Source organism: Xiphias gladius, chromosome 8 (assembly GCF_016859285.1).
Source record: "Xiphias gladius isolate SHS-SW01 ecotype Sanya breed wild chromosome 8, ASM1685928v1, whole genome shotgun sequence".
Classification (NCBI taxonomy): domain Eukaryota; kingdom Metazoa; phylum Chordata; class Actinopteri; order Istiophoriformes; family Xiphiidae; genus Xiphias; species Xiphias gladius.
This window is the reverse complement of record NC_053407.1, coordinates 2889861-2914999: the sequence shown is the minus strand read 5'-3', so window position 1 is coordinate 2914999 and position 25139 is coordinate 2889861. Positions and strand designations below refer to the sequence as shown.

The window sequence follows — 25139 nt, the reverse complement described above, 5'->3', positions numbered from 1 at the left end:
CTGCATCAGTATTGTTATTCAGCTTGGTAAATTTTATATACAAGTGCTCTTTTGAGAGCTGATCTGTAGTATGAGCCAAACGTAATGAGAAAGCATTTGTTACATTGAACAATGACAATGACAGAGAAAAAAAGTGAATTTCTATATATATAGAATGACAAATATACAAAGTAATAGAGGGAAACATTAACAGATATGATTTTGAAAAAAGACTAAACAGATCCAAAACATACTAGTATGCTGTTGTATGTAGTAGTGGGTTGCATATCAGCCCAGCTAAGTGGTATTGATTCCATAGATCTTCCCACACTTGAATGAATGTGTTGAAGTGTAATTACCTGAGCCTATCTTAGTTGCTAATGTTAGCAAGAACACTGCTGTCCCAAGTGCAAACTGAGCATACCGCTGTACATAGCCCCATTCCCATTCCCATTCAACTTGCCAAGTTTGAACTCAAAAGAACACAAGTTTGAACTTGGTATACTCTTTATTTAGAAATTCATGATTCATGAAATCAGTTGATAAAAGGAAAAATATCAGCTAACACCAACCTAACTTTGCAATAAAAATGATATCATTCAAACTGAATAATAGCTGAATAACTCAGAAGGGCTGATCATAAGTAGTGATGGAAAACCAATAACGGAGTGACCACAGTAAACAGACATCCCATTGTCACCTTGTATTTAGAGTGTAAAAGTGTAAATACAATGTACTCAGTAAACTCGGTAAACAGATGCTCATTTGGGGTGGGAGAATGAAGTGGCCCTCAGCTCGTTAGTCTCTGTCAATGGCATTTCTGTGCCAACACTGTGCAGCACTGGCACACAGGAGAACTGGCCCATTCACACTCATATTCCCTCCGTGTTGCTCTGTCTTCCCTATTCACATGGCCTGGAAGAATCTGAAAAGAGACCCACCCCACCTCTCACCCCCCTTTGTTTTGCTCAGTTGCGCAAATTTCAATTTCCAAGCTCCCCTTGCTCCTCCCATCAGCCATTATCTCTCTCTCTCTCGCACTCTCTCTCTGTGTCTCTTTGCCTTTTCACACCAGAATGACTCCTTTCATTTTACACATTGTCATTTGGTCCATTGTTAATATAAAGATCTTGATTATAGCAGCTTTAAACATAAATTCAGGATAGGATATTGAGCAAATACCTAATAAAAAGGTATGGATTACACAGATTATTTCAAATTATGCAGTGTTAATACAAGTAGTAGTAGAAGATACAGGGAATATTTGACTTTGATGAATTCATCTGCTCAAGGATGGCTCTCCAACACACACACAGGTCCCCTGCCTGTTTCCTTCTAGGAGATGGTGATTATTAGCTTATTCCCAGAGTGAGTGATTGTTTCAACATCATTTCCTTGTTCACAAAAGACTTGGAGCACGCTAGTCCGTTTGGATTTAGGACCCTGCTGAGCTGTGACTAAACATATGTTGAATCAGTCAAATAGTGGTGACGTAGTCGCAGAAAGTAAGTGAATGGAACTGAGTTTGAAAGGCTTTTATTTCAAACTCTAAACTAAATGTATTCTATTGTGTATACATGGCTGAGCATTATACTGACATGATGTATTTCTGTGATACAGGATCTGTATTTTTCAGTGATAACAGAAAAAAAGACACATCGATGGTGAAATAGAGATATTTAAACTGGAGCTGACAAACACGCTCGTGCTTTTTATTTTGTTTTAGTTTTTTTTTTTACCCTAGCATCTCCAGTATAAAACTGCATTCACATTAATCCCAATACTAAGCCTAAAACCAAGCACAAAGTATATCATAATTCTGTCTCTGTCAAAGCAATTTGATTCTTATATGGATAAAAGTACAAGAATGTCTTCACACAATCGTTTGGAGGCACTGGGTGGCTAAAAGACAATTCTTCTCTTTCTCCCTCTCTCTCTCACAAGAACACACACACACACACACACACACACACACACACACACACACACACACCAAACACACGTGCACACACACACTTGCTCAGAGCACATGACTTGCTGTGGGTTGTAAAACATGCTGCTGTGTTGAGGAGGTCTGAGGAATGCAGGAAGGAGCTGAGTGGTATTGCTCTGCAGGAACTGATCTGACAGTCCTTGTTTGGACACTCCTACAGGTCCTGTATGCTAACATCTCTCTCTCTCTCTCTCTCTCTCTCTTGGTGGTGTGTCTCTCTCTTTATGACACACACCATCACACACTAACAGACCGAGTATTTGCCCCACTAAGACTGATGATGCTGCCTCTATTTACCTTTGGCCACACTGACTGGAGCTGTCGGGACATGCATTACACACTAAGGACTGTAAAGTGAAAGGAACAAGGGGATATGGGTGTGGGTAGGAATGGGTGGTGGAATAGCTTTATATACTGTGTGATAATGGAAAATAGTATTTCAGCTATGGGTTCTGAGCTAGTGAATTTATGTTCAGAAGTAACTTAAAAGCCTGTGGTTGTATATCACCGTTTGTATAATACACATAAAGTAAAGCTGAGGCTGATGGGAATTTCACTGGTTTAGCAGGAATTTTGACCTGATAATTACACTAGATGAAAGGTCAAAGGATATCCAACGACAGCAAAGTCAACGTTTTTGACCATTCTGTATGGAGTTAAATTCATCCTTTAATAAAAACGAAAGGAAACGTGGAATCGCAATTTATTTCAGGTTTGCCGTCGCAAATACGGCAACCTGAAATAACTATCATTCAACAATATGACAAGAATCAAATATAAAAAAACGGGATTTTCATCTAAAATCACTACTTATGTTTTCTGTCTTTTGCTTTGCATTTGAAAATTTTGGTTAGCATTTGTTATTTTTGGTTTGCAAGTAATAGTTTTTCCTTTCCTTGAAGGATATGACTGACAATTTATTTGACCAATAGTAGAGAAACAGAGAGAATCCCTGCCTGTGGAACATTTCTTTATTTACTGAAATGACCTTAAGTTGCACTTGCATTTGGTGATCGCCATATTAAGCAATAATATGGCAATAAATTGATCTTGTATCCATCTACGTGTAACAAATGGAAAGTTTGTATAACCTGAACTCTAATGCTGACTAGCTTCTTTAATGTACGTGTGTAAGACATCAATTGTCAGATTGCATGTTTAAGTTACATTATATTAAACTATGCCCAATTTGTAATGTTTCAATCACCATACAAGCTCACGCACCATATACCTTAAACAATTTGTAATGGCTAATTACTCAGTTTTACATAGTGTTTTCTTCAACTTGGTCTTAAATCTGGATTGGATTCTCATCATCCACTCCTTGTACCAACAGGCCATATCCCTATCTCTATCCTCTTCACTGACAAGACATCGCTGTAGCGGAGGCTCCTCACCACTGATGTTTTGTGCAGTAACTAGTGGTTTTGGGTGAAACTGAGATACTGGACTGAGTGGGTGGGTTTCCTGTACACTGGGATCTTAGTTCTAGCATCAGCCTTCACAAGTCTTTTTTATGGCTTTTTAATGAATGACTTCATTGATCTGAACCCGATCCACAGAAGACCACAGAAGACCACAGAAGACCACAGAAGACCACAGAAGACCACAGAAGACCACAGAAGACCACAGAAGACCACAGAAGACCACAGAAGACCACAGAAGACCACAGAAGACCACAGAAGACCACAGAAGACCACAGAAGACCACAGAAGACCACAGAAGACCACAGAAGACCACAGAAGACCACAGAAGACCACAGAAGACCACAGAAGACCACAGAAGACCACAGAAGACCACAGAAGACCACAGAAGACCACAGAAGACCACAGAAGACCACAGAAGACCACAGAAGACCACAGAAGACCACAGAAGACCACAGAAGACCACAGAAGACCACAGAAGACCACAGAAGACCACAGAAGACCACAGAAGACCACAGAAGACCACAGAAGACCACAGAAGACCACAGAAGACCACAGAAGACCACAGAAGACCACAGAAGACCACAGAAGACCACAGAAGACCACAGAAGACCACAGAAGACCACAGAAGACCACAGAAGACCACAGAAGACCACAGAAGACCACAGAAGACCACAGAAGACCACAGAAGACCACAGAAGACCACAGAAGACCACAGAAGACCACAGAAGACCACAGAAGACCACAGAAGACCACAGAAGACCACAGAAGACCACAGAAGACCACAGAAGACCACAGAAGACCACAGAAGACCACAGAAGACCACAGAAGACCACAGAAGACCACAGAAGACCACAGAAGACCACAGAAGACCACAGAAGACCACAGAAGACCACAGAAGACCACAGAAGACCACAGAAGACCACAGAAGACCACAGAAGACCACAGAAGACCACAGAAGACCACAGAAGACCACAGAAGACCACAGAAGACCACAGAAGACCACAGAAGACCACAGAAGACCACAGAAGACCACAGAAGACCACAGAAGACCACAGAAGACCACAGAAGACCACAGAAGACCACAGAAGACCACAGAAGACCACAGAAGACCACAGAAGACCACAGAAGACCACAGAAGACCACAGAAGACCACAGAAGACCACAGAAGACCACAGAAGACCACAGAAGACCACAGAAGACCACAGAAGACCACAGAAGACCACAGAAGACCACAGAAGACCACAGAAGACCACAGAAGACCACAGAAGACCACAGAAGACCACAGAAGACCACAGAAGACCACAGAAGACCACAGAAGACCACAGAAGACCACAGAAGACCACAGAAGACCACAGAAGACCACAGAAGACCACAGAAGACCACAGAAGACCACAGAAGACCACAGAAGACCACAGAAGACCACAGAAGACCACAGAAGACCACAGAAGACCACAGAAGACCACAGAAGACCACAGAAGACCACAGAAGACCACAGAAGACCACAGAAGACCACAGAAGACCACAGAAGACCACAGAAGACCACAGAAGACCACAGAAGACCACAGAAGACCACAGAAGACCACAGAAGACCACAGAAGACCACAGAAGACCACAGAAGACCACAGAAGACCACAGAAGACCACAGAAGACCACAGAAGACCACAGAAGACCACAGAAGACCACAGAAGACCACAGAAGACCACAGAAGACCACAGAAGACCACAGAAGACCACAGAAGACCACAGAAGACCACAGAAGACCACAGAAGACCACAGAAGACCACAGAAGACCACAGAAGACCACAGAAGACCACAGAAGACCACAGAAGACCACAGAAGACCACAGAAGACCACAGAAGACCACAGAAGACCACAGAAGACCACAGAAGACCACAGAAGACCACAGAAGACCACAGAAGACCACAGAAGACCACAGAAGACCACAGAAGACCACAGAAGACCACAGAAGACCACAGAAGACCACAGAAGACCACAGAAGACCACAGAAGACCACAGAAGACCACAGAAGACCACAGAAGACCACAGAAGACCACAGAAGACCACAGAAGACCACAGAAGACCACAGAAGACCACAGAAGACCACAGAAGACCACAGAAGACCACAGAAGACCACAGAAGACCACAGAAGACCACAGAAGACCACAGAAGACCACAGAAGACCACAGAAGACCACAGAAGACCACAGAAGACCACAGAAGACCACAGAAGACCACAGAAGACCACAGAAGACCACAGAAGACCACAGAAGACCACAGAAGACCACAGAAGACCACAGAAGACCACAGAAGACCACAGAAGACCACAGAAGACCACAGAAGACCACAGAAGACCACAGAAGACCACAGAAGACCACAGAAGACCACAGAAGACCACAGAAGACCACAGAAGACCACAGAAGACCACAGAAGACCACAGAAGACCACAGAAGACCACAGAAGACCACAGAAGACCACGGAAGACCACAGAAGACCACAGAAGACAACTAAAGTGGATGATTTCAGAATTCTTTCCTTGGTGAAGAAAACCCCCTTCACAACATCTAGTCAGGTCAAGAACCTTAAGAAAGAGGTAGGCATAAGATTGTCAAAGTCTACAATCAAGAGATGCCTTCATGTGTGTAAATACAGAGGGTTTACCACAAGTTGCAAACTACTGGTAACGCCCAAGGACAGAAAAGGCAGATTAGATTTTGCCAAAAAAACATCTAAAAAAAGCCTGCCCAGTTCTGTAACAAGATTCTTTGGACAGATGAAACCAAGACTAACTTGTACCAGAATGATGGGAAGAGAAGAGTATGGAGAGAGGAACAGCTCATGATCCAAAGCAAACCACATCATCTGTCAAACATGGTGGAGGCAGTGTTATGGCATGGGCATGTATGGCGGCCAGTTGCACTGGTTCACTGTTGTTTATTGATCACGTGATTGAACTGTATAGGGCTGTACTCTCTGCTTAGATTCTGATAACTGTTGAAGTATAGGGCAGTGAAAGAAAAAAGATTCTATGGTTGCAACTAATCTGACCATTCACTGTAGAATTTGATTTTAGAAAGGAAGGATGTTAGCATAGCAGAAACACAGTACTAAACAGCATTAGAGTTCCTGATTATTAATAACTTCATAACATTGCTTTTGAAATGATTAACATTTAATAAGTGATCTATTACTGTACTGTATGTACTGAGGTCTAACAAAATTACAGTTGGGGTCAGGGAGGATGGTTAAGTACAACAGAGGGACGAGGACAGATAGTGAGGACCTAACTGAGACATTGCAGGACCAGAACGGTTACAGTGGTGACCATGGAGACCCTTGAGAGTCCCGAAGCTCCCAGAGATGGTTGCCATGTGGACTTGGACTTTGAATCCACGTGTGCCAAAATGCTCCCATTACCTCACTCTACACTGGTAACATAAAGAGATCTAAAAAAAATTGTGGTCATGTTTTGTAGACACATTTTTGATGAATGATAGCAGTAAGCGTTAAGCTCACTGACAAACACATTGCATTTCATGTGACAACTTCATAATAAAAGTCAACAATACTGCGTTTTTTCCAGACACCCAGTTCCCAATAGTGGAAAATATATAAATATTGCAATACCTTCATCAGTGGGCCATAGGTTCAGACACCATTGTGTTACCTCATTCAGAGATAGATAGTGACCTCACAGACATTTATTAAAATCAAAATCTTCAAGATTGCCACTTTAAAAATCGTGCCGTATTGATTTCAATAAGTAGATATCAATTGGAAGCATATGACAATATTTATTGATGTAGCAAAGAAAACTTTTTCGGTAATTGGACTGCGGTAGTTCATTCAACAAGCCAAGGTGCAGGACAAAATGTGTACATGCTCATCGATAAGGAGACATTAGCTAGAATGTCTTTCTTCCTTTCTTTCTTTCTTTCTGTCTGTCCTTTGATCTTCTCGACAACCGCTCATCCGATCAAATTCAAACTTTGCGTGTGTATTGTTTAGGAACCTAGGAAATGCAGTGTTGACCTTGAAGTTTTTTGGATGAATGGTTCGCGAGAGACATAAGAAGAGAAACATTAAAAAATAGCCTGTTAGGGCTGGGGCGACGCATCCACATAACCGACATCATCGATGACGATAACAGCGCATCGCAAATATGGCTTCACCTGGTCAAAGCAAGGATTCGGCGGAAAACTAGCTACAGCTACAAAACTTTGCACAGGATCATCTAAAGTGTGGGAGTATTTTAGACGATGACCCAAGCTCTGGAAATTTTAAATGGCTTATCACAGCAGTACAACTGCTATTCATGGCCACTTGAAGTGGAAACAAGTCATTTATGCACCCCTGCTGTTATGATAATGTAACATTACTCCATGCATCATCTAACGGTGTTATTTGGCTGTTTTATCATTTCTGTTTCCTTTAACAGCCATGTATGAGTAAGAAAGCAGGTTACACTAACGTTTCAGACTGTTGTTACAGTCGGTAAATCGTTTAAAATGTTTCTTGCTGATGCAAAAATACTTTTGACAATGGTTTTCTTAACTGCATTTACTCCAGTGATGAAATAAATTAATGTCATACCCATTTTAAGTTTTAAATCAGGTTCTTTAGTAAAATACTGATTCGCCAATTCAGGGAAAGGGTTACTATGACACAGTGATTAAATTAATCTACACTCACTTGCCAGTGTGTTAGGTACACCTTGATAAAACCAGTGCAGTATATACAATAAATCCTTCCTTTGTCATCCTTAATTTATATAAATGGGATGGGCAAAATATTAGGAACACCTCTCAGTATAACCCAGCACAGTTTAACAGCACCACAAATTAAAGCCTCCAAAATGACCATCAAAATAGATCAGCACCTCTTTCAGAAAGATTCATTAAAAACTGAACATGGAATCATGAAGGAATTTGTTGCAGGCCTGTTGTATTATACTACATTTGTTTTATCTCAGTGTACTTAATAAATTGACAAGTGAGTCAATATGTCACAGCAGTCCTTTCGAATTTGTGGCCCAGGATTTTCTGATTAGGTATCTGACAAATAGGGTCTATTATTATTAATATCATAACACAGCAGTGACATGGAAATTAGATGATGAGTGATTGAATAAAATATTGACCTATTAATGAGATAACAAGCACGTTTTGAACAGGCACTGCACTACTTAGCTAGAAATATCACAGAATGTTTACATTACTGCTCTATGCAAATAAGTTTAAAATTAAACAGCTTGAAGTTCTCTAGTTATGTAGACTAAGAATCAAAAGCATTCTAACTGGTTATTGCACAGACAGGGAGTACCATCATGAAATCTAAAGGTTTAGAATACATTACTGGCTGGACCACAACAGCAAGCCAGCCCTGTAAATGCCAACATCCCTGACTGAGTGAGTGATGAAGTTACACCATTGGTCAGCCAAATGCTGCTTGACTGTGTGTTCATGTTACACCATTGGTCGGCCGGCCACTCTCCTCTACTTTTCATAGAGGAGTTGCCAGTATTGGCCCGCGGGCACAAGGTCGGGCTTTCCCTCCACAGGCACACCTCTCTATGTCGCTCATTCAATTGACTGCACAGCAGCTGACACAAACGTGAATGAGCTTCTAACGTTCTCTCTGATTGATCATCTTAAAAGCATATATAGCCAAAATCAAAGCACAGCCGTTGTCTTTAACTTTTGTCAGATGTCAGTTATAAAATCAGGATTTTAGCAGTGCAGAGTAGCATCTTGGAAATGGGTTGGAAGTGAATGCTGGTTAATGTGTAGTCTTAATGGGCCGTATTTCAGTTACTACTTGTTCTATTGTCTGACAACAGAAACAGAAAAACATATAAATGAGAAGAGCTTTATTGAGAATTGGCTGTCTTAAAAATACTGTATATGTGAGCACAGACAGTAGGAGAGAAGCAAATGGGCGGTCCAGCATTGTTTCCTTTTGGGTTCTGATTTTTTTTCTCTCAAAAAAAGATCAAATTACATGTAATTTACAGATCACTTCTGTATGCTGTAGCAGAAAAAAATACATACAGTTTAATTTCAATTGGTCCTGCTAATTTTGCTTGACTTGTGTCATTTAATTGCAAACACCAAGTCTGTATTATTTTTTGTCAGTTACATTATTATTTTGAGGTAAAGAAGTGCAGCCCTTTTAAGTCAATGTGCATTATTTAATGCATTATCACATGATAATTTAGCATTAACAAAAACTATTCTGATGGAAAAGCAAATTTCGAGGGCATTTTAATAGAATTTCATACTGTAGGGAAATACACAACAAAGGCAATACATTCAAAAGTCATAAAACCACTATACAGCCTGCATTTGAAAATTATAGACAAATATGTAAGTATACCACATCAGCAGTAGAAAACCTTGTTAGGATTTGTAGATGGGTTATTTATATTTTTTTTAAAAATGTAACTAGCATGGACACAAACTTATTTTTGTAGTTACAAGTTCTTACCAAAATACCGTTTTGTTCATGGTAATGTAAGCTTCAGAGACACACACAAGACACGTCAAGAAGCAAAGTTTTGGAAAAAACATCAATTTTTATTTTGAAATGACTTATATTGTGCCCACTCAATTTTCTTCCTTGTTGCATTATTTGTTGAAAATCTCTTCCACCGATGTCCAAGATAACAATGATCTTAAAAATAAAATGAAAAGGTAAAACTCTTAAGAGAAAATAAAATTCATCTCAAAAACAAAAAAGGTACAAGGAAAAAAATCCTATTTTTGCAGGGGGGGAGGGAGGGTTTAAACCAAATAAAAAGAGATGCTACAACCGAGAAATGGCTCCTCCTGGGTTGGGATGACGAGACCAGGCCCATGCTGTGATGATCCATGTGCCGATCAGTGTTCTGGTCACATGTAAGGAGGATAGCCAATTACAGCGTAGTGTCCACAGACTCCCATGATGCCCCTCTCTCCATGGGAGACCAAGGCAGTCAAACACAGTAGGTTACAGTATGGAGTGGTAGATCTTGAGATGAGTCACCATAAGAAAAGATCTCCATTCTAAAAATCCTGAGATTTTGGGGAACATTCAATACTTGACCACAAGTGCTGCTGAGGGATAAATATATTATTTGTTTCTCTGTATTTCTATATCTACAGACAGAAATCAGGTAAGGCTGAGAGTCTCACTCTTTGACATAAAGACTTCTAAAAATTCTTTCCCAGCTCCGGAAACTCCTAACATTGATTATGTCCATCAGAAACTGAAAGGAGAAAGTGAACAGTACATGGAAATAAGGTCCAAAACTGTTCACACTCACAAAAAGACACACTTGAACTAGTGATAAAAGGGATTCACAGCACAAAGCACAAATATGAAGACATAAGGATGAATCAGAGTCAGTCTCAGGACTGACATAATGGACTTATTGGTTGACTTTAAGGCTGTAATGCAAACTAAGCTGTCTGGCTGTAAATGCAGAGGTGGCTAAATATGAACCTAGCAGTATGACTCATGCTTACTCAAAGCAAGCTGCCAACCAAACCAAGGATCTTGTTAGAAAATGGAGATCTTTTCCTCGTGGCAGTACAGTGTATCATGACTAAAGAGCATGTTCTGGTGTCAAACACATGCGTGTAAGTGGAGGATTTCAATTCAAAATGATACATCTATCTTCATCAATGAAGTCATTTCCCAACTACTTAAATGATTAACTGTCTACAACATGATCCATGATCACAATACAGCATTTTGAAGTGAAACCCTTTCGTTTTTAACATCCTCATTACATGAAAATTCCTAGCAAAAAGTGATGAAGGCTTGATGTAACTTCATATTGCTTAATTGCAGCCCATTTGAGATGAGGATGAGTGTGAGATGATGATGCACAGCACAGTAGATAACCAACCATGAGCTGACCGGGGAGAGGGCAGCGGGTAGGAGAGGAGAGAAGGCAGCAGTTTGTGACCTTTATGAGCACTTCTAAACTTGCCTCTAGCTATGAATTTATGTGTGCATGATAGCTATCTTGCATACTATGTGTTCTTTCAGAGCGTTGGCTGCGTGCATCCTCAGAAACTACAGTTACATGTACTTGTTTGTCAGTGCGGACATATCATTGTATGCAATTACCTAATGTAGTAACAGCTGTCTTGTGTCCATTGTCAGGGTCCATTTTTGGACTAGATCCAGCCCTTGGAGGAATAGTTTGAAATTAGATTATTTGCTTTCTTGTGGATTATAGGTAGATGAAAATATTGATACCATTCTGATATTTGTTCATTCAGTATGAAGTTACAGCCAGCAGCCTGTTAACTTAAGATAGCATAAAGATAGAAAATACAGTGTCAGAGCTAGCCTGGCTCTGACAAAAGGTAAAAAAAATATATCTACCATCTGTAAAGGTCATTAATTAATGCATTTTTTTCTCATTTGTTTAATCAGTACAAAAACCGAAATGTAAAATTGACAATTTGCCATCCTACAATGGGCTATGCGTAGGATTATTTCTAGGCCAGGAGCCATGACTTCCTAAAGTCTCTACTAGTTGCCATTTTTACACTTTGGGTTTTGTACAGGTTAAACAAACAAAACATAAAATGTTAATTAGTGAGCTTTAGAGGTGATGGTAGGCGGTTTTGTTTAAGTACTTTTAGATAGGGCCGGGCTAGCTATTTCCTTCTTCCCTGTCTTTGTACTAAGCTAAACTGACCATGTGATAATGGTGTCAATTTTCTTCTGTAACTCTGGAAAAAAGCAAAAAGGTGTATTTCCAGAAATATCCATGTATCAATACACATCACAAGTAAGTCTCATCTGTTTTTATCTATTAAAATTTTCTGAAAAAGCTATCGTTGAGAGGTTATTAATAAGCTGTTAAACTAGTGAAAAAAGAGAATCTACTGTTTTATAATAAGCCACTATTAAGCAACATAAACAGTGTATGGGTAATATCTGAAACACTTATACTGGTTCTACAAACTGCTCCTGGTGCACCTCTGCTTTGTTTGTGTGTACCTATGAAAGTGAGGTCTACCAATGAGTGTGTGGCTAGCGCATGCATTTCCCTTTCGTCAATTGCCCTCTCCATTCTGCCTTGCCCTCTCCCCAAGAGGTAGCAGCCCTGCCCCAATACTCCCAATCCCCACTTATTCCACCCAACCCAACCCAAACCCCAGCCCAACCCCCTGACCCCAACCTTTCCAGTGGACTCTGGCACTTCTCTACTCAGCCTGAGCGTCATAGTTGGCTCCACCCGCCTTCTTCAGCTCCATGCGAATGTAGTCCTCCTCCAGTTCCCGCAGGTCACTGATCATGAACTCCTTAGCAAAGTTCTGCAGACACAAAACATGTGCTGAAGTGAAAAAGAGTACTAAAAAAAATAAATGTATCTGGCACTGCAATGCCAGTATACATCTGGTTATACAGTAGCAATGGCTGAGAACATTTGTTGCATAATGGGAAAAACCAAGTTTATAATTTTTCAATACTGGTGCCAATACAATGCCTGAGTTTTGGTACAGATAGTATAACAATACTTTACTCAATAACTTTTGGGAACATAACCATGTTTTTTTTTAGAAAATCCTTTTTACTTTAAGAAAATCTGACAAACTTCACAGTGCATCAGTGTTTAAAGTCCTGCCTTACAAGATCCGACCAGGCAATCAATACCTGGTCTGAGTACCTGACAGCTTCTGATACTTGACGCAGCAAACAGATGTCAGTTGGTATCAAAAAAGTACTGATATTCAATACATATCCCTCATCAAGGCCCAGTCACACCAGAAAGTGGCACAGAGAAATTCTTTTGCATGTTTTCACGAAATGTGTGGTTTTAGAAGCTTGGTGAAAGAGTGATCTACTGGTGAGATAATAGGCTACCCAGCCAGTAACATGCTTGCACTAGTAACAATAGCTCTTCAAACTTCTGTCTATTTTCTCTGTACAGGGCCATTTATTCCACCCTGACATTTTTAAAATCAAAGCTGTACATAATTTAATTCAATAAAGCGCTATTGAAGATTAAAAAAAGGAAAAAACTCACAACTGTCACTATAAAAATGCTGCAATGAAAATGCAGCTGATGTCAGATATACATGAGGTAATATACATGATTTATGTGAGTCTTCTTGATATCTGAAACTCTTTGGCAATAAATTCTGGGGGACAAAGAACATTTCAGCTGCAAATATGCAACAGGTTCCAACACTGGGGCTTGTCAGCAAAAGTCAAAATGAGTTTTAGAAACCTGTTATCCTGCCAGGTCAAGGAGAAGGTAATAACTTCTTGCTCATTTCTAAGTTAGTATATTAAAGGTACCACATAAAGTGTTTGACCAAAAGTAGCACTATAGTGCAAAATTTTGATGACTGGGCTCCCATGTTGTTTTTATCTCATGCTTTACGAGCACTCGCATGATGACACCCAAAAGGAAATACATTCAACATATTTGTAAGGCCTCAAGGATACACATCATGTGTTTTGGCGAGAATGTAAATATAACTGTTTGTTTACAAGAAAACTCCGACGGTTATCTAAATAAAATGATTTTGGCCACTTGGTGGCAAACTGTAAACACAACAATGAAATATTAGACACAGAGCAACATTAGCATTTATTTACAGTCGTTTGTCTGGACACCTGATGAATTTAAGTCCAATATTTCTCATTTACGCTCTCTTGTGGTCTTCTGTTCGGGAAGCAGAAATCCAATGTCACTATTTTACTTTACATGTCATAATCTTTTCCATGGTTAATATTAAAATATTGATTAGTGGAGCTTTAATATATGACAATATTTAAACATTTAGCACTAACTGATTAATTTTCACAGGATATTTACTCACATTTTCATATTCCCCCTTGCTGTTATATACTGTATTTCAAATGTTGTATATTTGGATCCAATTTATACTTGTTTCATAATGCATCTGTTTCATTCCTCTGTTTCATTTGGTGATGATTTTTGACTGTCTATGTTCTATTGCTTATTTTGCTCACCACCATGTTTAGTCTTCAGATGTTGTTTTTAAAACCCTATTTTCCCATTCTTCCCTGTGTATCCAGCATACTGTTTTCATATTGCCTCTGTAACCAGCCATTTTTAGCAAAGGGACAACTACAGCTACACTTTATTCTACTCTCATAATGACAACGATTACTTTAAACACTTCTGTCTCCACACATGCGACACCAAAGAGTCTCTGACCTGCACGATCTCTTTGACCAGTGTCTTGTCGGTGCTGATCTTGGCGCGCTGCAGTCCGCTGATGTTCTCACCGATCCAGGTGATGAGGGTGAACTTGGCTCGTTTGCTCATGGCGTCTCCCGTCGTGATCCGGACGAAGCCGAACAGACGAGCGTCATCTGAGGGAAGAGATGGAAAAGACAATGTAAGACTGAATATATAGATTGAAGTTGCTTAAGGGGATTTTTTAAAATGTTACACATAATCAGAATTATCTTGACTGATCAAGGGCTGAAACACACAAACAGCTGTACATCATTTTCTCAGTCTGTTGTTACACCAGGTGGGTACTGATTGACCTCCTGTCATGTGATATAAGGTCATGCTCTGATTTTCCATCTACTGATAGTAAAAGGCTGCAGATTGCACCTTAAACCAAAGAAGCTATGTATCTCTTAGACAAAATGTCTTTGATCAATAAGGTAGAATGGATCATAAGAGATGCAGTCTATAAAGGAAACACAATCAAAACAGTACAGCTGCTCCATTTCATTACAAGATACATCTTCCCATACACAATGAATCCACAATGAAGCTGATCAATGTTAAAATGTTAAAAATTGTGTCAGTTTGGTGTAGTATCAAGTGTTTCAAAATACACTGTGTGCGTGTCTATGTGATGCCTGAGTTTAGGGTAAGGGGCTACAGAATCCATTATGTCAATGGGTGTCCTCACAAAGACAGAAGTACAAATGTGTGTGTGTGTGTGTGTGTGTGTGTGTGTGTGTGTGTGTGTGTGTGTGTGTGTGTGTGTGTGTGTGTGTGTGTGCAACAGTCATTCAGTCCAATAGACTAAATGTGGCTGACAAAAGTTTTTGTAAGTCTTGCAGTTGTGTCACAAACCTCCCAGTGGCCACGCCTATCACTGTCACAGTGGTCCACTACACAACTGACTGTCTGTAAATAATGTCTGAAAACATACAACCAGGCTGACAAGAAAAAAACATTTCTGCTGTTATTTTTTTTTTTTCTGACTTGTACCTTTTCAGGCCTCTAAATCCTATTCAAATGAAACGATATTAGCAGGGTACATCACTCTTTGGGGTGAACTGCAACATATGCAACCTGTAATGAGGGGTCACAATTACACAGTGCTTGACTATAAGAGGTCACATGTCGATAAGGTAGAGGACCAGTGGTATAGGGGATAGCCTCCAGTAGCCTTTCACCTGTGTTTACATGCACAGTAAATTTCCTGTAATTTCCATTATATCTCCTATAAGTGTTATGAATACCTACTGACTGAACACAAAGTGATAGATATTTGGCATATCAAAATGAATAAGGTAGCTGTGTTATGCGCATTATACTGGAAGGGGTGGCACATAAATTTCTTACATGCCACATGCTTGAGTCTGTGAACTACTGTCAACCTCAAATTCGACTTTTGTGTGAAAAGAACTTTTCTGTCCTAGGTTAAAAATAAACAAACATCTGGAAACTGATAAAAAAAACATCCTATTTGGAATGACACTGAGATTTTATTTGGTTCATGAAAGAAGAAGTTTGTCTTCCTGTCAAGAAAATGGTTGTCACAAACAATGACAGACCCTAAATATCTATAATAATAGACTACAGTTACCACTAGGATGTGAATTTTTACAATTTTGACCCCCTTTAGTCCTTCACTGGTACTGTACACAGACGGATGAAAAAATTAAAAAAAAAACTAACATTAAGTGTCTCAGAAAGGTGTTAGGCCACCACGTGCAGCCAGAAAAGCTTAAATGTGCCTTTGCATTGATTCTAGAAGTCTCTGGAACTCTACTGGAGGGATGAACACCATTATTCCAAAAAATATCTGCTCATTTGGTGTTTTGATGATGGTGGTGGAGAGCACTGTCTAACACGTCAGTCCAAAATCTCCCATAGGTGTTTGTTTGGGCTCAGATCTGGTGACTGCGAAGACCATAGCATATGATCACATCATTTTCATATTCAGCAAGATTCAGTGACCCCTTGTGCCCTATGGATGGGGGCATGGTCATCCTGTTTCTCCAGTCATTTTTTAGGTTTTACCTTTAATTTTTCACCCATCTGTATATCAAATGTATCAATTGCTAACAAATTAGCACTTTCTTACTTTATTGTTAGTAATGCTGGCTTTTCAATTGTTGGTGTAGACAAGAATCTATACTACTGGGAAAAATTGGAAACAAAATATGTCAGTATTCAAATTTATCAGATGTAAAATAATAATTTCCTTTGTCAAAACCAACAGATTCACTATATAAATTCTTTCCTTCTGAGACAGCCATGCAATAATTTAAGAAAAGCAACCAATGGTGTGCAGTTCCTATCTACCCATGACTAATAAGTGTAATAAAAACTCTTTTGAGGTCCTGCATCTTGGCAAGCAGAAAACATGCTACTCTCTGTTCTACTAGCATGTACTGTAATTACATGTATACTGACTGCTGTGGTAGGTAGTTTCACAGGAGAAAAATTATAAATTTCCACTATGCCAGACAGGTTGTGCTAAAAACTGCACGAACAGAAGAGATATAATTTGATCATATGCCTTTTATAATCATTACTGAAATTACGTATATCAGCAATTAAAAGTACCATGGTGGGGGAGATAGCTATAGATGAAGGGATGATTTTTAATATTACACTTGAAACCCACAGAGCTCACAAGGCTGTGCAGTGGTTATTTTCTAAATGATGACATTCACATTCTTAAAAGTTATCTCTAGACATTGTTTGAGAAACTGCATTTGAATTTATCGGTAAGGGCTATGTCAAGGCTACAGGATTTGGCTTTAAAGTCTTGATTTGAATTTGTTAAAGAAGGTTTGTACAGTGAGCTAAGAAACATAGGCTACTCATGAAGTTATACAATTTAAGTTCGCACATGAGGTAAACAGAATAAGTCATAGTTTATTTCACATACTGTACACAGATTTCAAGTGCAACTATGCTGGACACTTCATTTCAGCCATGGCTGAACACCGACACCCGTGTTCTTAGGCAACTTTATAGAGAGTCTGAATGGAAACGAAAAAAAGGGGCTACAGGTTTCACCTGACTTAATGAAAGGCTGTCTGGCAAATTACCAGCAATCTGCAAAACTGCCACCTTTATCTCCAAAAATTCCCGCAGTATTAAAGTTCTGTTCCACACAATTAATTTAGTTTTCAACCCTGTAGCTGCTACCCATCCTAAACCAATTACAGCCATTTGTGAGTACTTTTGAAACTTTTTCTCAACAAAAATTGATCACATACTAATATTTCACCGCCCACCTACAATCCCTCTCTGGTGCCTGCCTGCTCTGCCATCTTCAATGTCCTTCAGCCTGTGTCTCTGTCCCACATTTATGACACAATCTCTCAAACAAAGTCCACCAACTGCCCCCTGGACATTGTTCGTACATACTTCTTAAAGGAAGTACTGGGCACTGTAGTTCCTTCAGTTTCTCTTATTATAACTAACAGTCTCGTCAATGAAACTCTCCTGTCCTGTTTTAAACATTCAATAGTCAAACCTCTTATTAAAAAGCCTATCTTTGACAAATCAGACCTAAATAATTTCCCTACCATCTCCAAGCTCCCATTTCTGTCCAAAGTACTGGAGAACGTTGTCTATACACAACTCCTATGGTATGGCCTATTTTATATTCTTTGTATATGCTCTCATTGTTCTCTATCATCCACAAGCACAATTTCTTCTTTCACTGCTACACTGATGACACACAAATGTAGCTCCCATTCAATCTTGGGGATTCCACCTCTTCCACCACTTTCTTCGGCTGAAAAGACAATAAGACAACAGAAAGGATTGTTTTTGGTCCCCTAACACCACAGGGCCCTTGACACTGAACCTTAATTTCATGTTTGACTCAGCACTGAAACTTGACAAACAGATCAACTATGTGGTGAAATGTTTGCCATTTTCAGCTGAGCAAAACTGCAATACTTAAGTCCATCCTCTCTCTCAATGACATGAAGAACATAACCACTGCAGTATTCTCCTCAAGGCTGGATTATTGCAACTCTCTGTACCTGGGTTTGGGCCGGTCCTCTATGTCTCACCTGCAGCTGGTGCAGAATGCTGCTGCAAGACTCCTAACTGGTACCAGAAAAAGCGACAGTATTACACCGGTACTAGCATCCCTGCACTGGGTACCTGTCAAATAAAGGATTGATTTTAAGGTTCTTTTGTTTTTAAAGCCAGACATAGGTTGGTACCCCTGTATTTCTCTGAACTTCTCTACCACTGCTCTACCTCTAGACCTCTTAGATCCTCAGAACAATTGTTTTTAACTGTTCCGCGATTGAGGCTAGTGGGTACGGGAGATCGTACCCACCAGTATTTTAAAATTTTATATCTATTTTATTCGATAATTGATCTTACATGTTTTATTCTGTTTTATTCTTTATTCTTCAGGCAGTACGGTGTCATTACATAACAATAACAACAGATTACTCATTAGTGTCTTCCCAATGTTCATGTCTGAGCTGCAGGGCAAAAACATCCCTAAGTCCTCAACAGAGCAGTTTAACTACTTATGTTGAGACTTATTATGTTTCCATAAGGAATTCACATTCTTACTTAATTTTGATAATTGGTCAGTCGTTTAAGTCATTTGGCAAGCAGAAATTCCAAACATTCATAAGTTCCTGGTTGTCAAACATGACAACCTTCTGTTTTATGTAATTTTCACTGAAATACTTTTGGGTTTTGGAATATTGGTCGGACAAAACAAACCATTTGAATATGTCACTCTGCCACTTATTTCTAACGTTTTATTGACTAAATGAGGAGCACACTAGTTGTTTAGTAGCTGAGGTACTTACGAAAGACAGAAATAATGGTCAAAATTGAAGCAGCAGAGGCCAAGATATCCTGACTTTGTCAGAAACACTAGATCCTACACTTCCCATAATACAGCTCAATAGCATCTTACTCTGGACCTTCCCTGTCTGGTAAAAAAACCATAATGTATATTGCACACTTCACATCCCCACTCCACAGTTCATGCTGGGGATATGATAATAAGCTAACATGTATTTCTAAACAAACTAAACACTCAGTAGTACATTCAATCACTTTATGATTTTACCTCAAGATACTTGAATATACAATGATAAACTCCGGAATGATTCTGATGGCAGTAACAAGCTAATTTAAAGTACTGTTAAGGTACTATTAAAAACTTTGCTGATTTTACTGATTTGCATTAGATGTTTTTACAGTGTGACCTTCATTATTTTTATGTACCTGTTGAAGCAGCTGATAAAGGCTTTTCTGGCAGAGCCTCAGTGGCACTGTTCTCAGATCAGACCAGCCACACATTAATGGGAGCAGCGATTGTAAAATGTCTTATCAGTGCGGCCACAAAGGCGCGTGCACACGCAGACACACATCACATCACATCCCCACACTTTTTCCTCTGCAGCCTCCCATGCTGCAGAGAAAACAGCACTGAAACTACAACACTGATGAGACAGCAAAAAAGACTTGGTGGGAGACGTTGTTCTGCATAAACTGACTTTGTTTTAGCATACCAAAGGTTAGCAGGTGACAGTGTTATCTTCCTGTCACAGCTCCCTCAGCCTATACTGAGTCCCTCTGCGATACAGCCTAGAAACTAAAGCTGTCTCCTGTGGACAGTGTCAGGAGGGTTTGACGAGGAGTGGTGTTACCAACATGTTAACTGAGTCCAAATTTGGTCTTGTTTTTATCTCCGCCAATAGCAGGGACTGAAAATGGTAATGTCTGTCAGTCAGTAGGCCATTTAATTTGGTGTGGATCCCCAAAGAATGAATCTTATTGATTTTGGTGACCAGATCTTTTATATCTAGCGCTACTCTTGGGTGAAAAATCCCCCCATGACCAACACTTTGGTCCACCACAAAATATCTTAATGCCACATTTCCCTGAAATGTACTGTGGATATTCATAGGTCCCCAGAGGATTTTGCATACTCCATGAGCTTTCCTTTTTCAACTTTACATACGAGAATATCCAGTTGTCTTGCCCTGTCACAAAAAAGCATGTATTTTTAGCTCCACCCAACATCGTCAGATTGTTGGGTTAAATGGGCATTGTGGCCTCTAGGGACCACTATTCTGTTTTTCAACTTTAATGGCTGTTGTTATATTGAAGCAACACAGACTAAGAGTCTACAGTCATGCTAGCAGTTCAGGTGGTGGTGCTTTGCGCTAAATGCTAACGTCAGCATACTAACATGCTCACAATGACAATGATAATGTTTAGCAAATGTAATGTTTACCATGGCAAGTAGAACTGAGCCTGATGGGAATGTCATTAGTTTTGTAGGTATTTTATCATAAACCAAAGTGTTAGATGAAAAGGGATCACCAACACTATTACAGTTCATCCTGAGGGGAATATGAACGTTTGTACCATTTTTTTATGGTGAGCCATGAAATAGTTATTGAAATATTTCACTCTGAACCAAAAACATCAACCTCATGTAAGATGAAAAGTTAGGAAGTCAGTGAAGAGATTTGGATACATTGTCTGGTAACCTTGAATGTCTGAAACCAATATGTGGCAATCTATCAAGTACATGTTGTGACATTTCACAGGACTAGTGTGAAAACTGACCTGCTAGATGAAAAATCTGAGTATTTATTAAGTCTTTTGCATTCATTCCCTGAGGATCTTGTCAAAACTGAAAATGGCACCTTTATGTTGGCAGTAGAAGAAAAGACAGTTGGATTCATCCAAGGGGATTATGAATATTTGCACAAAATTTTGTCCCATCCATGGATTCATGGTTACACTAGAGGAAAATCCAGGGGGCATCAACGTCAGTAAGATTCATCCTCTTAGGACAATGAATTTCTGTACCAAATTTCATAGCAATCTCCATCCAATTATTGTCAAGCAATTTCAATCTGGACAAAAGTGGTGGACAGACTGACCGACACCCCCTCTAGAGCTACATGGCAAAAAACATTAGAATTCTAGACTTGAAACCTGAGAAACACCCTCTCATCAGGGGATATTCAGCACTGAATTTCCCTTTAGCTGATGGTTTGGTGACCAACAGTGAATAATTTATGACAATGACTAAGTAATTAATTGGTTGTCACTACATTTTGTCAGTGGACATTGGGTTAAAAATCTTGGTGGCAAATTAAATGGGATGCAGTATCTTCTTGCATTGTTCCAGGTTGTGTACACTGGAATCTACTGTTACTTCCTGCAGCTGGATAAGTTAAATATCAATATTCAAAATGAACCTAATTTTCTAGCCTGAGTAGATAATCAATCTGCATCAGATCCTCCTACACTCAGACTGTTTTTTAATGCAGAGTTAAAACTTCACCACTCAATAAGGAAAACAAACCCATAATGTGTGTGTCATCTCTGAACAGGAACAAATGGCATCAGCTAAACTGGCAAAGTGATAGATGAGTCATTTCAACATAGGAATGTGAGCTACAGTATATCAGTGAAAAAAAAGGAGTAAAGCCCCAAGGCTGCAAGCTTTAAAGACATCAAGAGCAAGCACCAGAAACAGCCACACCCAACAATTGAGCAGATGCTTTGCTCTAGAGGACACAGAAAGAGGGGCCTTAACATCAGAGTGAGAGATTGTTTTTCTCTATAAATCCAGCCAGTATCCATTAGTTAGCTATTTTTGCTATTTTCCGCTTTCTGTGAGGAACAAAAATTAGCTTCATGCAAACAGAGATACTATTCAAAACTCATAAAATCAAACAAGAGGGATGACATGTTTATAACAATGTATTTCTTTTATACAGCTGTATCTAAATACAGAGTACTGCTTCCGTAGGAGCGTTTTCAGAATTAAGAGGCATTACTTGTAGTGACAGGTGAAAAATTAATCCTGAATGAATGCCAACTAGTTGGAGAACAAGGGCTAAAGTTTAAAGTACACTCCAGCATCTTCCAATTGTACTGTAATTCAGGAACCTATTTGCACTGATATACAAAAGGCTGACCTTCAATGTTTCACCATGTAAAAAAGCATGTACAGGATACTGTAGACCAGATTATGCAATGCAATGCATACAGTGTTAAGTGCTTTAACAGCGAAGTCACAGGCCTAGAGGTAAATAGGTGAGAGAGTGCAGAGTCTTAAAAGATTAGTGTCTTACCAAGTCAAGTTGTGTGGCACAGGCTGTTTAACCTGTCCAGAGAGGGAGCATGCACAGGCCACACAAACATAAACCACAAAATCTAGACAAGTCAGCAGCAGGGAGAAATGTTTCCCCAAAACATTACACTGACAGGGCTTGGTGGCAACTGGGGTGGCGCATTTGAAACTAGACTGATGCTCAGTAGAACACATACTTCCGCCACGGCAAGAAATGCCCTATCTCGCAGTGTTAAGGAAAGTGATAAGAAAAATTCCTGGATCCCACCCTTGAACCGGATCAGCACCAAACTTGAATATGTTTTTCCCTGGCCTATTCCCCATCCCTCAACCGAGTTTAGTGCAAATCAGTTAAGTAGTTTTTGCATAATCCTGCTGACAAATAAAAAAACCAACAAACAGACATGGGTGAAAACGTAACTTCTTTTTATTACCTCCTTGTAGGTAATAAAATCTGCTCTTTACCTGTGCACATCCTCTTGAAGTCCTCATAGTCAGTTCCTTGTCCTGCAGGCACAATCATGGAACCCTCATACTTAAACACAGCCCTGGAAGATGCAGATACACGTGCATTGTTACTCAATACATTATCCATACATGATCTGTTGATTAAAAGCGATGGCATTGTATGCAAACTCATTCAAGCAATGCACAAAATGCCTAAGACGCCCATGCAATGTGGCAGCTGTGTGTCAGCCTTTTGTAAGTGTCACTACTATAACGTTATCCTCTCTGAATTCAGGACAAAGGAAATTACTTCTGCCCCGCTGGGCCTGATAACTGTGCATGTGTGGCCGATAAATAGCCAGAATACAGATCAGCCAGATCAAAATGACAGAACATTGAAAGCTCCATGTATTTAGTTATTATTGTTATAAGCACAGGCACTGGAATAAGGGTTTCACATGGTAAGTGTGAAACAATATAGGAAGATCTCAGTTCTGGGTATTCATCGTCAGCAGGTCGAACTACTTTAAAATATCGATTAAATTAAAGTACTTTGCCTAACTGCAAAAGTATATGTAGCATAAAATACAATTATTTACAAGTTGTACGTCTTTATGAGTCTATCTGTCAATCGGCATGTATCCAGTTAAGCAAACGCTTCGTATTTAAATAAAATATAAACTTTTATAAAGAAGTCCGCCTCTTATTTTCGCACCCTTCTCCCGCGACAAGACAGCGCAGCAGTGCGGTAACAGGCTATATGAATTAAAATTTTAATTGAGATTAGATCGAAGAAAACAGGCTGCTTGGTGTATTATATGGTTGTCGAAGTAAATAATGGCTATCGAGTATTCAGGCGAGGTCCTCAGTTATATGTATGCCACATCCAGTTTTGCAAATATACATGACCATATACAATAGTCACATTCTTCAACGGAGTATAATAGGTAACCATGGGTAACCTCACCAATTGGTATCCGTGTTGTCGTCTCTGACTTGGTTGTAAGCCTCTCTGCAAGCCTCTTTATCGATTTGGGTTGCCATTTTTCGGGTGGACAGGAGTAAAACAGTCGAAGTCTACGTTGTATCAGTCCAAACAAAGGGGAGCTAGCTACACAGTAATAATGCCGCTAACTCATACAGTTGATGCTATACATCAGATAACTATAACTGATATCGTTATACAACAGGCTTCACTCCAAAATCACAACTGGAACAATTGAGCCGGTCAGATTTAACGGAAAGAGACGACACTTCTAGCAGCTCGGTTCATTTCCTGTATATTGCCACTTTATGGGCGTTGGTGATGTTAGTCAATCGGGTTGCCAGCTGACAAACAGAGAAGTCCCCCAGACGCTGGATTCACCTCCTCCCTATGCGTTCGAGGGTATGAGGGCCGGTGTCAAGGCACAGCTGACATACAACTACGTTTGCCGGTACGGACTTTCAAAATAAAGTCAGTAATCGAGACTGGCTGGCGCCAGAACACTGCTGCGATCCATCCATCCATCCTTTAGCTGTACCGCTTTTTTTCGGGGTTGGGGGCATTCCCAGCTGACGTTGCACGAGAGGCGGGGTACATCCCGGACAGGTTGCCAGTCTATCACAGGGCCGGTATATAGAGACAAACAACCACTCCCACTCACATTCACACCTACGGGCAATTTACAGTCGTCAATTAACTTAACATGCGTGTCTCTGGACTGTGGGAGGAAGCCGGAGTGCCCGGAGGAAAGCCATGCCGGCAAACTCCACACAGAAAGGCCCCAGCCCATCAGGGGTTCAAACCCAGAACCTGCTTTCTGTGAGGCGACGGTGCTAACCACCGTGCCGCCCCGACTGCTGGGATATTATACTCATTCACAAAGTGCACAAATGGCAATTACAAATTTAGCAGTCAGACGTGTAAGTAAGTTATGGTATCTCACACTAATCGGGTGACGACACCGATAGTAACATGCTAC

At 40.0% G+C, this 25139-nt stretch overlaps 1 protein-coding gene across 1 annotated transcript; it reads right to left on the bottom strand.

The window, feature by feature from the left end:
- Nucleotides 1-9325: 9325 nt before the first annotated feature.
- cotl1 (coactosin-like F-actin binding protein 1) lies at nucleotides 9326-24549 on the bottom strand. The gene is made up of 5 exons (XM_040133632.1): nucleotides 24143-24549; nucleotides 23194-23276; nucleotides 14589-14746; nucleotides 12576-12711; nucleotides 9326-10280 (listed from the first exon to the last, which is right to left on the bottom strand). The coding sequence occupies exons 1-4, from the start codon at nucleotides 24217-24219 to the stop codon at nucleotides 12601-12603; spliced, it is 429 nt and encodes a 142-aa protein (XP_039989566.1). The 5' UTR covers nucleotides 24220-24549; the 3' UTR covers nucleotides 9326-10280; nucleotides 12576-12600.
- Between the last annotated feature and the right edge of the window lie 590 nt (nucleotides 24550-25139).